General features: G+C 44.7%; 1 protein-coding gene across 6 annotated transcripts in view; it reads right to left on the bottom strand.

The window, feature by feature from the left end:
• The window catches only part of FRMD4A (FERM domain containing 4A), a gene marked incomplete at both ends in the record, with an annotated part of 621402 nt that overhangs the window by 279160 nt on the left and 327215 nt on the right, over nt 1–15027 (bottom strand). For 2 of the 6 annotated variants that reach the window (XM_080717048.1, XM_080717049.1), the window contains one exon: nt 9884–10027. The exons of the other annotated variants lie outside the window; for them this stretch is intronic. In XM_080717048.1, the coding sequence (XP_080573174.1) occupies nt 9884–10027 (144 nt within the window). Of the gene's footprint in view, nt 1–9883; nt 10028–15027 lie in introns of those variants that run through there. 6 annotated transcript variants of the gene reach the window in all.

Below are 15027 nucleotides of genomic sequence, written 5' to 3'. Positions count from 1 at the left end.
CGGATATGCAATCATGTTTGGTGTGTCCACTATTTTGCTCTAGAACTGAGAGTCCTGTCTGGTGCACACTAATCATTTGTGAGATGAATGAACCAAACATCTGAACGAATGAATGAATCTTCATTAACCATTAGAGAAGTTGAGCAGAGGGGGCTGAATATGCTATGCTCAGATTCAGTGTGAAAGCTAGACACAGAGTTTAGGACGCTTGACTCTGAGTGGCGCTGGCCATCTTCTTCCAAATGGTTTTATTGAAACAGACTGCTCCAAATAAGCAATCGCTTTCACAGCTGCCGATCGCCCAGATCAAAATCTACGTTTTAGCCAAGTCACTAACTTCTCTGATCCTTGACACGATCCTCTTATTTATAAAATGGCGAGGGCAATGCTCGCCTCCTGGGGCTTCTGAGAATCCAAAATAAGAGAATATACTTGAAAGTAGCCTGAAAATTACTAAGAGATATGCGTACACAGTCTTCTACAGGTTAAAACATATGAAAACTTTTCTCTTAAATGATGGAATTTTGGAAAAAAAAAACCCCACTCATTTGTAAAGAAGCGAACATATTAAGAGTGCTAAGCACACTGTCCATTTAATTGAATAATCAATTTTTTAAGGTCAAGGAGAACAGTTAAGTTCCCACCATCTTCATCAATTCTAATCCTAAGATCCCAACCAAATGTACGGTTTACACAAAAAACTGGCCACACCCCTTCCAATGGAATTATTATCTCTGTTTTTTTTTTGTTTTTGATTTTGCTACTGGGATTGAACCCAGAGGCATTCTACCTCTGAGTTATAACTCCAGCCTTATTTTATTTTTTATTTTGAAACAGGGTTTCACTAAGTTGTTGCGGACCTTGCTAAGTTGCCAAGGCTGTTCTTGAAATGGTCATCCGCCTGTCTCAGCCTCCCGAGTCCTGGGATGACGGGCGTGCACCACCACGCCTGGCGGCTATGTCTGTTTCAGCAGGGCAGAACTTTCAAACCCCGCACTGTTGTTCAGAGGCAATGACATGTTGATCAAACGCTAACATTCTGAGTTCATTTCCACGATGCTTTGGCAGTAGATGAGCAAATGTTGGGGAAAATGGACCAGAACTGAGTGGTAGTTGATACAGTAACCAGAGAGTAATTTTTTCTTTCTTTTTTTGTGGTAATTTAAAACTTCCAAATGAAGCATTATTTTCTCATTGAAACAAAGAAAAGTTGTTCAATGGGAGGAAGGAAGGAAGGAAGGATTTGTTAATTTTATATTTTAAAATAATATCAAACAAATGATGATATGTCACTACCACTTAAGACTTTATATTAAAAGGACTGAAATCAGACTGTATGTACTTATATATAAGAATATTTCACAAAGCTGTTAAATTGCAAAATATAAAATTGAATTGCAAGAGATACATAGTATCATCTTATTATAAATAAAGTATGCTTAAAACCTAAGAAAAAAAGAAACAAAGAAAAGTGCTTTCAAGGAGCACAAAAGTCCCCACACCAAATTCAAAAGCATTTTATGAGCAAAGAGTGAGTTCTTACGTTGTTTCTGGTTCACATCAAGAAAGAACAATTCAAAAATGTAAGAAGACTCAGAGGCTTGCTCTCAGTCCCACTGCAAAGATGTGATTCCCTGGCAGTTTAAGAAAGTGCTGGGGCCAGAGTTGGTGGACTTCAAGCCACAAATGCAGATACAAACATAGAATCCGTTACTCACAGGCACTTAATCAGTGGCTGGAAACTTTAAAGCAAACAGGCTTGACAAAGAAATACGATAAATTTGCTAATTGGCACAGGACTTTTAAAATTCTCTTCCTCTTCTTCTTTAAGCATAGCACATGTTATAAATCATCAGAGCAAAGGCTAGGCCCCGGCCATGTGCAGGCAGTAAATAATACAATGGCTATCACCCTTTGAAAACATACACTGCCATAAAGCAACAATGAAAATAGCAAATTGAGAATCAAAGCCCGACTTTCCACATGTGGAAACACTTGTTTGGCTCAGAGCCCGCCCCATCAGGCCAGAATGGCTGTATTCGCTATGTCAGAAGATACAGGTGGAGCACAGAAAACCAAGTCTTGTTTTAACAGCTCTTGTTGGGAGAGTAGGCCACCGAAAGCGTCGTACCCAGCCATGCAGGCAGAGGCCATAAGGCTGTACAGGCAAACCAACTCCTATTTACAACCTCTCAGATTCAGAAGCATGCCTCCCACTCAGAATAAAGCACACAAACTCTCTGTGACTACAAACCCTGACTCAGGTCGATAAAGCACTCTCATATATTAGCTTGTGTTTCTTAGGGTTGGCAGGAAATGCAGTATCTGTAGTTCATTGTAGGCCTGGACTGCAATGGGCCAGTGTTAGGGCACTGAATAACAACTGCTGTATAGGTCAAAAGGGAGAAGAAGAAGAAAAAGAAGAAGAAGGAAGAGGAGGAGGAGGAGGAGGAGGAGGAGGAGGAGGAGGAGGAGGACGAGAAGGAGGAGGACGAGAAGAAGGAGGAGAAGGAGGAGGACAAGAAGGAGGACTCTTGAGTTTCTAACACTCAGGTGGTCACTATAGCCTCGGTCCATCTTTCACTGTAGAAGCAGTAGTGATGAGTGAGCACAGATTACCTTACAACCTTGGGGCACCACAGAGCATCCTAACGATACTTCTTGGAGGAAGATGGAATATGCCCTCTGACCCCTAGAGCAAGCTATGTCCTAAAGCTTGAAAGAGAAGACAACCAGGAACAGTGACTTCTTGGTGCTTTGTCAGCAGGCATTAGAAAATAAACAACAGAAACAAAGTTTACAACTCTTACAAACTGTAGTTTCTGCAAGTAGAAGAAAATCCAAAGGAGAAAAAACCACAACACCCTAAACCAATGGCATTCAACTCAAAAAAATAATCTAAAACAGGCTTACATATGCCACACATATGTGTTCTATAGCTTTGTGGCCAGGAGAAATTTATGGTGGGCCAATAATTCAGATTGTTCCCCATATTTATTTATTTTTTTTCTATGGTTCGCACTTTATGGCCAGGAGTGAGGTGGGCTTGGGAGGGTGGTAGGAGGTACAGAAGGTCTGGAAGCTTGAACGTCTCTGTCAAGTCTCTGGGCTCATTCCTAGCGATGGGATCATTTCTGCAAAAGGGAGGTATTTTAATTGTCATCAGTTATGACTAATTTCCCTTCCAACTGTGACTTCCCCTCTGTTAAACGTCCCCTCCTGCTCAAGTAGCTTTGGAATGTGTATGGGCATTTTTGGAATTCACTTCAGGGGAAGTTGAAAGAGGACACACTGGCTTTGGGATGAGAGGGACGTGTGCACGAGGGCACAGGCATTCCATCTATAGTCAAATCACTGTGCACTGGTGTAGGAACGGCTTCCAGCCATAGCACCGGACCTCAACTTCTGACTCACCCTGTCTTGCACAGGGAGGGCTAAAATCTTACCACAATGGGCCTGAGTCTTACAGAACCTGGCTTTGAGGGGTACGTAGCCAACAGAAGGCAAAGAAGGTTTAAAATTCTGATGGACAGAAGATAGCCCATGGGGAACTTTTCCAGTCATCAGACTGGTAGTTATAAGTAGAAAACTCAGCTCTCATAACCCCTGGCCAAGGGTGTAGGCTTTTCTATGCTAGGAGCATATGTAATATGTAGCATACCCAGTTACTAAAGCACCTATTTTTTTTTCTTTATTGAAGGAAATGAGATAGAATAGGATTCTCCCACGATTCTTGTATCTAGGGGCACATGCCTGTGGTGTGACTATAAACAGCAAATGTGCTCCGTAGTGGATCATATATAAAAGAAACATGGGAAGAGCCTTTCATAATTCTACGATAATTCTAAAATCAGCACAATATTTCCAGTGATGAGTTGTGAATCTGAGATGCCCCTTCTGAATTCTGTATGAGAAGGACAGATTTTGGTCTGCCATTCTAGAGGAAGGACTGACTTATCTTTTTCTTCCCTCTATGGAATATATTATAAAATCATGGTCTCATGAAGAAGGGACCAAAGAGTAGACGGTAAAATTAGTAGGATTTAAAAGATAATAGGCGAGCCGGGCGTGGTGGGCAGCTTGTCATCCCAGCATTCGGGAGGCTGAGACCTGAGGGTCTCGGTTCGAGGACAGCCTCAGCTACTTGGTGAGGCCCTCTGCAACTCAGTGAGACTCGGTTTCAAAAAAAGAATAAAAAAATAGGACAGGGGGTGTAGCTCGGAGATCGAATGCCCCTGGGTTCCATCCCCAGACCCGGAAAAAAAAAAAAAGATAATAGGGAGCAAAGGCCAGTTAATTAATACACTTACATTATTTTTCTGAATTTTGTGATGGCTTTTGATATTTGCTGGCTTTTTCATATCTGTAACTTTGATTTTTCTTTTATATCTAAGTTTGTATAACTTTTAAGGATTTCCTTCTAATGTTCCCCTTCCCCCACAGTGGACACTTCCTTGCTTGGGAGAGTTGTGTGATAAAGAAGGACTGTGTGAAAAGACACTTTGGATCAACCCAGGATTTGGGAGGCTGAGATAGGAAGGTCACAGGTTCAAGCACAGCCTCAACAACTTAGGAAGACCCTCAGTAACTTAGCAGGACCCTATTTCAACATAAAAAATTAAATAGGGCTGGGGATATAGCTCAGAGGTAGAACACTCTTGGGTTCAATTCCTCAGTGCCACCCCCCAAAAATAAATAGATAGATAGATAGATAGATAGATAGATAGACAGACAGATAGAAAGAAAGAAACACTTCAGAAACCCAGAAGTCTTTGTTGGGAAGAGACGCAGTGCTTGTCCCCAAGAGCTGCCACACATATCCCAGTCGCTGTTTTGGAGTCAATATGGCCATCTGGATGTGAGGGGTTCCCCCAGAGCTGGAGCTGAGTCAGCTTCAGGGCAGGCCCCGCCGTGCTGAGGACAAGCCTGACCTCCCCCTACCTCTGCCTGTTGCCATGAGTGGCTGCATTTGTTTCTGTGACAATGCAGGCAGCTAATGTTTGCTGAGTGATACCGTGTGCCAAGACATGGGATTAAATTGAAGGAGCTGAGGTAATCCTTAGGAGGAGCTTATAAGTACTGGCTTATGACCCTCATTTTTTGGGGTGCCCCATAACACTCTTTTTGTCCTCTACTGATGCTCCGTGGTTAATGTAGGATTACATCCTCATAACCCATAGTCAGTGGAAACTATGGTAAGGAAGAATGCGTTTAATCACCCACCTACCAAACACCCTGGCTCAGCACACAGCACCCTGTAGAGTGCTGGCTGTCACCTTGTGATCGAGGGGCTGATTCCGAGTGATGTCTTGCTTTGCCTCCCAGAATCCACAGGGAGAGTCTTACACATACGGCTAACCTAGGAGCAGATCAAAATTTGAGATTCAAAGTACAGTTTTGTAAGCTGGGCATGGTGATGCAGACCTGTAATCCCAGTATTTGGGAGGCTGAGACAGAAGGATTACAGGTTTCAGCCCAGCGGCACCAATTTAGGGAAGCCTTTAGCAACATACTGAGACCTTGTTTCAAAAAAAAAAAAAAAATAGGGCTGAAGGAGTAGCTCAGAGGTAGCATGCCCCAGCATCACAGAATCACATTGAGAATATTGATGGGCAGCCCTTCCCCCAGACAATTATATATATATATATATATATATATATATATATATATATATAATTTTTCTCATTGGTGCATTATAATTACACACCTCAGTGAGATTCAGAGTGATACAAACATGTGTGGGCACAGCACCTGGTCTTTTCCCTGCATGTCCCCTGGTGTATTTTCCCGCTCCCCCTTCTCCCTCCCCCTCCTCCCTCTGGCCTCAAGTTCATGAGTTTGGTAGCGCTGACTTCATGTGTGAGCAGCATCGTTGGAGCTGTTCGCTTCCTCAGTCCTCCTTTTCCCCTTCTCACCTCCCTCCCAGATCTCCTTCCACAATTCTACTGCTCTTTCTCCGTATGCTTCTGAAGTCCCTTCTGCTTCCAGGAGAAAACATGGGACTCGTGACTTTGTGAGCCTGGCCGATCTCCTTAGCATCCTGTTCTCTAGTTCCATCCATTTTCCTGCAAATGATGTAATTTTGTTCTTCATTATGGCCGAGTAAAACTCCATTGTGCGTCTACACCGCATTTTCCATTCATCTGTCGATGGCACCTGGGTTGGTCCCATTATTTGGCTCTTGTGAACTGTGCTGTTATAAACATGCCACTCCCAGACATGCTCATTTGTTAGGTGTAAGGTGGGGCTCATGCATTATTTATACACACGTGATAGTAATATTTATTTTTATTAATAATTATTTTATTTATTTATTTATTTATTTTTGTTGGTACTGGGGTTCCTGGAAACCCTTCCACTTCCAGGCTACACTCCCAGACCTATTTTATACTGTTTTTAATTTGGAGACAAGGTATCTTAAGCCAGCGCGGCTGGCTTCGAACCTGCGTGATCCTCTTGTCTCCGCCTCCCAAGCGCAGGGATTATAAGCGTGCGCCACCACGCCCGGCTATTAATAATTATTTTAATTGTACATATCTACTAGGTACGGAGTGATGATCTGAATGCCACATAAAATGTGTACTGATCAAAGCAGAGTAATTTGAAGTGCTCCCCCTCCTCCCTGTAATTCTAATGCTGTTCCTTGGGCTTTTGTGAGCATCTATTTCCTACCTGACAGTGGAGCGAGGCTCTGTCAGCTCTGGTCGTCTAGCTGAATTATCCGTTATCCATTAGAACACCTGGGAAGCTTTTAAAGCACCCTAATGTCCAGGTCCCTGAGTCGAAGCCTCTGGGCATCAGGTCTTGGCCTGGGTGTCTCTAAGTGCTGCGCGGTGAATCTAAAGCTGCCCAGAGATTGACAACCACTGCTCTAGCCAATAGATAGATTGTAAGCCACAGAAGTATTACATTGCTTACATTAAAAGTGTCCATTCATCACTGAATCACTAATAATTACATGCACCCTAGACAAGTTCTTCCCAAGCAAAGAACAGCAAGAATACAGTGCATTAAAACATTTCACATTTGTCTGGCCAGGTGGGGTGGTGCATGCTTGTAATCCCAGCGCTTGGGAGGCTGAGACCGGAGGATCGCACAGGTTCAAAGCCAGCCTCAGCTACTTAGTGAGGCTCTCAGCAACTTAGTGAGACCCTGTTTCCAAATAAAATATAAAAAATAGGTCTGGGAGTGTAGCCTGGAGGTAGAAAAGCCCGTGGGTTCCACCCCTAGTAACACACACACACACACACACACACACACACACACACGCACGCACACACATGCATCTCCTTGTTTAATCATTATGATAGATGATATGAGCTTAGGAAGTGAAGGCCAGGAGAGATTAAAAGATTTTGGGGGGGAGCAAAGCTTTCCTTGGGTAAAGTTAATTTCTACACTTCTTGCAAAGTCTGTTGAAATGTGTTTATTTGTGTTCTTGACTCTTTGCCATGAGGCACTGAGCAACTGAAGGTAGGTCAGCATATTGTTTTAAGTGGCCCTTTAAACTAGCGCTGCTGGCTGGTAGATTCAGGGCTGGAGCAGGTAGAAGCTTTGGAGACTTGGAAAGTCTCCTCTGGCCCTGGCCGGAGTTCAGACCACCCCTGGTCCAGCACAGCTGGATTTTGCTTTTGGCTTCTCTGCCTCCTCCCCCACGCCCTGGGCTTGGCTCTCCAGCCTGCTAACCAGGGCCTGTTGTTAACCTGGCCTCCCAGGTTGGTGAACTAGTTGAGACCTGCCACCCTGGCTTCCTTCTAAGCAACTGCTTTCCAGATCCTGCTATGGGAATTCCTTTCCAGCTGCAGACAAGGCTGTGCGGGTTAGAGGCATGAGCCCTCTTGGGCCACCTGGCTGAGCTCAGCCAGAGGCTGTGGACAAGCAGAGGAGTGATTAACCCAGGAGCCCCAGTTGCCCCCAGAGCCAGGCACAAACTCCCGCTCACCAAGAGCTAGGGTGTTAATGGCAGTCCCCCAGAGGCTGGCCCACCCTGCTGACTTGATTACAAAAAGCTTGGTTTTGATGTAATTTGATGAAACAAGAAAGACAAACAGGGAGATGAAAAGCACGTGGGAGGTAGAGGCAGGGATCCAGGCCCCCAAACTCTCTTGTAATCATAGTAATGGCTGGAAGAGACAGACTTAGCTTGATGAAGTAATTACCCCACTACCAAGCTGGGGACATTTGACTCTTAAGGTTTTCGAAAAGCGTCAAATGGACAAACCAACCATTTGAATTTCCCAGCTCAGGGATTTTTTTCCCCCAATTTTTTTCTTTTACAATGATTTACAATGTCTCATTAAAAATTTAAATATTTTTTGGCACTGGGGGTCACACCCAGGGTTGTTCTATCTTCAAGCTACACCCTCAAACTTTTTTTAATTATTTAATTGTGAAACACATTTTTGCTAAGTTGCTAAGGCTGGCCTTGGACCTACAATCCTCTTGTCTCAGCCTAGCTGTAAATATTTAATGAAAAAATTTCAGATAGTTGTCTAATATGTAAAGAGTTCCTTCAAGTGTCTTATAAGACCTCTTATAGATGCTGTTTCTAATAAAACTATAGGCACCTGCCCTTCAAGCACAAGAATTCCAGAGAAATCTTATTTCCAGAAACTCTGTCTGCCCATGGGAAGATGAAACTGGGGCAGGGGTCCTGGGGGTCTCTGCCCATCTGTGCAAGTAACTGGACACCTGGGACATGGCTCCCAAGGACTTGTTCCTTCAATGGAGTCCAGACACTACATGAGGAGGGGGGCAGCTACAGGTTCTGAGTTCTTCAGACATTACAGTTCATTAAGGGATTATACAATGCCAAATTATACCTAAAAATACAAAGTCCAGCTGTTCCAGGTTCCAAACAGCATGGTGAGCCAGCCAACAAGCAGAGAGAAAGGGCCAGACTCGCTCGTGTTGACTTAATGAAATATACCGGGTTACAAAAAACTGTCAGCCAAAGGAAAATTGTGATATCCCCTTTGAAAGCCGGGCCAGGGGAATGTTCCCACTTGCTCCTTGCCCCCCCCCCATCAGACTAACCCCTCCCAGGCTGGGTTGGGGCTGTGATGTCTCCCTGGCAAGAAGGGACATGGCTTAATGCCACCAATCTGGCCTGAGAGCAGGAGAAAGCAGAAGCCCTGCCTCTCCTTTTGAAAGTGCCCCATACCACTCAGAAGGTGCCACCTGCTGTAGAAAGTGTCCCCTCTGGCTGGGCTAGAGGGAGGTCAGGGGTAGAGTATTTTGCCTCCTGTGTCTGGGGCCCTGGTGTTGCAAAAATAAAATAAAATAAAAATTTAAAATTCCAAGAAAAGATTCTCTTTTTGTCTGGTTTGGGGGAAGAGTGAGCACAGTATGTGGTTTCAGAGATGCCTATGTCAGCCCCCGGGGAGAGGAAGGTCAGGAGAGACAATATCCTTACCTAGTGTGTCCCTCCTGTCCAACATGGCCATATTCCCTTTCCCAGCTGGTCTCAACCCCCAGCTGGTGCACACACCCTGAGCAACACCATCTCTCACAAGGGAAACATGAACTAGGGGAGAGGACAAGCTCCATCTTTTGTAGCCAGAAAATCTGTGGTTTTCACCCCAGGGCTCTGTCGTTGACTCTGAACAACTTACATCTGTCTCCGAGTTTCAATAACCTCATCTCTCGAATGGAGACCATGCCTACCTCCTTCAGAGGGTTGCCGTGGAAAGCGACCTAGACTGTACTTAGCGAGCACCTCAGTGGCCCCTGGCCCCTTGGAGGAGAAGCTGAGTTTATGTCACCAGGCTCCCTGGTTCTTGCAACAGGCCCCACAGTCCCTAGCAGAAGTGAAGACAGTTTGCACCTTCCCCCTCCCCATCACCGCCTCCCGCTGCAGAGCAAAGGAAGAGGTCAGTCCCACCTGGTACACAGCCCTGGAGATGCACCATGACTTCAGCATCTGCAGCAGGACCTGAAGGTTTCCCACTCTGCAAGTCCTCCGCGCCCGGCGAGTGAGCTCCGGGCTGCCTGGCGCGTCCTCTGAGCCCCGCAGCCCCGCAGCCATGCCAGCCAGGCCCCGCCTCGGCCCCCTGCTCCCAGGCCCCACATCCAGGGCTCTGCTCTTTCAGTAACACAGAGTTCCAGTGCCACTCAGATGTAATCAGGCAAGGGAAAAAATGCAGTCAAAATAACTCAGCCTCCGCTGGCTCGTTTCTCCCCCTACTACCCTCACCACCACCCCACTCATCTTCAGAGACTGCTTTCCCTCCAGGATCACCAGAAGGCTCCTGAGTCATCAAACTGCTTGCCCCTGGCCCTGGGGACTCGCCAGGCACGAGGGAGAAAGAAACCTCAGCGCGCAGATAATCGCAGGTCCCTGTCTCCCGGAGGACAGTCCTGTGCGCTGGAGCCCGCCGCGTTGGCAGGTCGAAACAGAAGAGCGCAAATCCAGAGACATTCCAGGGTGAGAGAGACAGGCAGAGGGAGCCTCACCAGCCGACATTCCCAAGACATTCCATCTATTGCCTTAACTCTTTCAAACTTAGAGAACCCAAACATTTCTGTGTGGCAGAGCAAAAAGTCTAATTTGGTAGCAACACTTGGCGAAGTTACTATTTTTGTGGGCAACTTTTAAGAAATCAGGCTTTTTTTTTTTGGAAATGTCCCAAGTTTAGGTTTGGATTTAAGGATTTTTTTAAGGAAGCTTATCTGATATATTTAATATTCACTCCCCAAGATTCTGGAGAAAAATAGATAAAGGAAGTCAAGGCAATTTATCCTCCCCTTTTGTCCAGACTTTCTACAAAAGCTTTGGTTATTTTATGTATAAGCCACAGACAGAACGTAATCCCATTCAAACACATTTGGTTAAACATGTAACCAGTATTTATGAATTTACTAAAGTCCCTTTGACTCTTTTTTTTTTTTTTTTTGGTAGTACTGGGGTTTCTGGAAACCCTTTTAACCTGCGGACTACACTACCAGACCTAGTTTTTATACTTTTTTATTTGGAAACAGGGTCTCTTAAGCCAGCGCGGCTGGCTTCGAACCTGCGTGATCTTCCTGTCTCTGCCTCCCAAGCGCGGGGATTACAAGCTGCGCCACCACGCCCGGTTCCCTTTGACGACTTCTTCTTCTTCTTCTTCTTCTTCTTCTTCTTCTTCTTCTTCTTCTTCTTCTTCTTCTTCTTCTTCTCTCCTCCTCCTCCTCCTCCTCCTCCTCCTCCTCCTCCTCCTCCTCCTCCTCCTCCTCCTCCTCCTCCTCCTCCTCCTCCTCCTCCTCCTCCTCCATACTGGGTTAGAACCTAGGAACATTCTGCCACTGAGCTACACCCCTGGCCCTTATCCCTTATTTATTTATATTCATTTTTAAATTTATTTTTTGCAGTACTGGGGATGGTACCCAGCCGCATTCTACCCCTGAGCTACACCCCCAGCCCTATTTTTTATTCTTTATTTTGAAACAGGGTCTCTCTGAGTTGCAAAGGGCCTAAGTAGCTGAGGCTGTCCACGAACCTGGATCCTCCTGTCTCAGACTCCCAAGCCCTGGGATTACAAGCATGCGCTACCATGCCTGGGTCCCTGTTTTATTTTTTGAGACAGAATCTTGCTATTGTCAAGGCTGGCCTCCAACTTGTGATCCTCCTGCTTCAGCCTCCCGGTAATCCCTGGGATTATAGATGTGAGCCACTGCACCTAGCCTGTTGATTTTCATCATTATCATCTTTATTACTATTATTTTGGTGCTGCGGATTGAATCCAGGGGTGTTCTACCTCTGAGCTACCTCCCCCCTAATACCTTTTATTTTACTTATTCATTTTTGAAACAGAATCTTGCTAAATTACTGAAGGTCTCCCTAAATTGTTGAAGCTTGCCTGGAACATGCACTCTTCCTGTCTCAGCCTCCCAAGTATAGGGATTACCACCATGCCTGGCACACCTACTGATTATTTTTAACCATGTTTCAGAATGACATCTCCATCTTTTGTGTGTGTATGTGGTACTGAAATGGAACCTAGGGGCATTCTACCTCTGAATTACACCCCCAGCCCTATTTTTTATTCTTTATTTTGAAACAGGATCTCACTGAGTTGTGGAGGGCCTCCCTAAGAGGCTGAGGCTGGCCATGAACCTGAATCCTCCTGTCTCAGCCCCCTAAATGCTGGGATTACAAGTGTGAGGCGCCATGCCCGGCTCCAACATCTCCATCTTAATCCGATAGATTTTCTATTAAAAGGTGAGATTCCAAAGCTGGGAGGGAAGGTTTTGGGTAGGAAAGAACACCTTCCCAACACAGCTTCTATAATTAAGAGGGGGAACAAGTTGATTCTTGATGTTATTTGATTGTGTAGTCCTGAAAAGCCTTGCTTATTACTGAGGTACACCATTTGTCTTCTGCACACTTATTTATTTTCTCCTCAACTCAGTTAATATCAGAAAGTCGTAGAGCATCTCCTCCTAACCTACCTGAGCGTCCTGGACTCACACGCCTGAGCGTCCACTTGACCTACACCAACTTCTCTAACTTGTTTATCTACACAATGGAAATAATTCCTACCTCACTGGGGTGTTGTAAGAATTTAACGAGATAATATATTTAAAATGAATAGCAAGGGGAGTGGTATTCTCTAAGCACTCACATGACTGGTAATTCAAGGACTTTATCTACCACTGGAAAAAATTACCTGCCACAGGTAGAGTGAACCTCATGAGATCATGTCAACATTTGCGTTTCCTAAATCATCTTCTTTTAGTCCCTTTTCTCATTTTGTTATGGATCCAGGCATTAGATTAATTAATACGAGTACTATTTTCACTTAAATTCGTTTTTGGTGAGTTTTATATAATTTTTCCAAGAATGTTGGCTCTCTGGGAAAAAACATTAAACATGATTTCAGTCCTGAATACAATTTCTTTATTTCCGCAGTAGTGTGTGTGTGTGCATGCGCACACGTGTGTGCACGCGCTTAAGAATCTTGCCTTTCTGTAAACAGCCCATCAACAGAGACAGTTTTGTTTAAAAGGGAAAGAAAGCTAAGAAGGAAAAAAGGGAAGGAGAAAGAAAGAAATAAAAAGAAAGACACAAAAACACTGCTCAGAAAGTAATGGTTGCATTAACATTAGCTAAGCACTCAATGTTTTCAAGAAAGGATGAACACAGGTGGACGTTAGCCTCTTCTGCCTGTGCGCTCTCATCCCCCTGCTCCGCACCCTCCCGGGAATTTGTCTGTGAACCAGGCTCTTATCCAAAGCATGTAATTATGGAACAGATAGGGAAGTTCTAAAGACGCTCCTTATCCTATAAGTAGCATGACTTTAAAAATAAAAAGATAAATATATATTTAGCTTATGGCCTGCGAATTTAAGTATAAAGGTGCATTAATAAGTTTTTATAAAAACATGACTGAATACAAATGTATGAATTCCTAAGAACAGCAAGACCTACTGAAGCTGGCCTGAAACTTTTACCATTTGTGGGGACCACGGTGGCCATCCTCCACGGAGGCTCGCTGCGGGGGCAGCCTCTAAGCCTGGTGACACCTGCTTGGTTCTGAGCCCACGGGACTTGGGGTGGCTCCCACTCTTGTTGGAGTGGTAGTGTGGGACCCTGCAGGATGGAGATGTCCAGTCTCTTCGGCTGCCTTCCTGATTCTGCCCTGACCTTTAGGTACGAATTCAAACTACCACAAGGATATTTCAGAGTATCACAAGTGTCATGGCCTTTACTGACCATAATGCCTTGTTCTTTTTATTTAATTTTTTTGTGGTACTAGGGACTGAATTCAGGGACATTCTACATCTGAGCAGCACCCCCTCCCTATTTAATGTTTTATTTGGAAACAAGATCTTATGAAGTTGCAGAGGCTGGCTGTAAACCTGTGATCCCCCTGTCTCAGCCTCCCAAGTACTGGTATTACAGGCATACACTACCATGCTGGGTTGATGTCTTGTACTTTAAAAGTGATTTAGCATCTTCAAAGCAATCGGATGTAGGTGTGTGTGTCTGTCTTTGTGCACGCATGTGTGCTTGTGTGTGTGTATATCTGTGTGTGACTGTCTTTATGTACATGCATAAATGCATTTGTATGAGTGTACCTTCATCTTACACAGGAGGAAATCGCAGCGCAGAGGGTCAGCGTGACCTGCCGTCACATGCGGGCTGCCATAAAGCTAGACCATGATACCAGGACTCATGCCCTGAGCATGCCTTCCTGATTTCCAACTTCTAGAATCACTTATTTTCCCCTAGAAAATAAAGGTTTTTCAGGCAATTGGCCACTTATATAGTTAATCAACAAACTTAAGAAATAATAAAACAGGACAAAGAAGGCTGTTAGGTGTCTGAAATGAGGAACACTGTAGGTACTAAGAAGATAAAATCAGGAACCATACCTGTATCTCTTCCTCTCCCCTGAGAAAGCTAATATCTGGGGGTGAGTAGAGTCAAAGTTGGGGTAAATTGGCTGAGCGGTGGCCTATTGGACACTCTGGGGTAACAGCACAAGGAGAAGCTCAAGTTTTGGTCCTAGGGTTCCACATTTGGGAAGGGATCTGAGACTGGGGGCCCTAAATTCCTGGCTGACTTGGGACAGAGGCAGTCATTGCTGAAGCCAGGGGCTCCCGTCCAGGGAGAAGAGGTGAAGCAGACCCCGAGTGGCCCACAGGACCACTGCTGCACTGACTGCTTCACCGGGGACCCCGGAGCCACAGTCTTTCCTTGGGCCAGCTTGCTCATCAGCTTTCCTTTCTTGGGACCCTGTGTCCCCCCTTCCCTGTCTTTGTTAGGACAAAGAAAAAAAAATTAAAGTCAATAAATGCCTTTGCCTGATGCTAGATAGGTTTTAAGACATAATCACTGCCTTGAAAACACTTGGAAAAGCCAAGTTGGAAGTAATGTGTGGCATAATTATGAGAAAAATTTGCAAATACATAAATACACAGGAAATAGCATACACACAGAGAAGCATATTATAGCAACCAGAAACATATTCAGAAGTGCAATCTAATCATTCAGTGATTTAATCATTCAGTGATTAAGACTGCCATCTATTTGGGAGAATGTCA

The sequence above is a fragment of the Muscardinus avellanarius genome (assembly GCF_963383645.1).
Source record: "Muscardinus avellanarius genome assembly, chromosome: 20".
Lineage (NCBI taxonomy): Eukaryota > Metazoa > Chordata > Mammalia > Rodentia > Gliridae > Muscardinus > Muscardinus avellanarius.
Note: the sequence above shows the minus strand (reverse complement) of the source record. Positions and strands in the feature narration are given on the sequence as shown.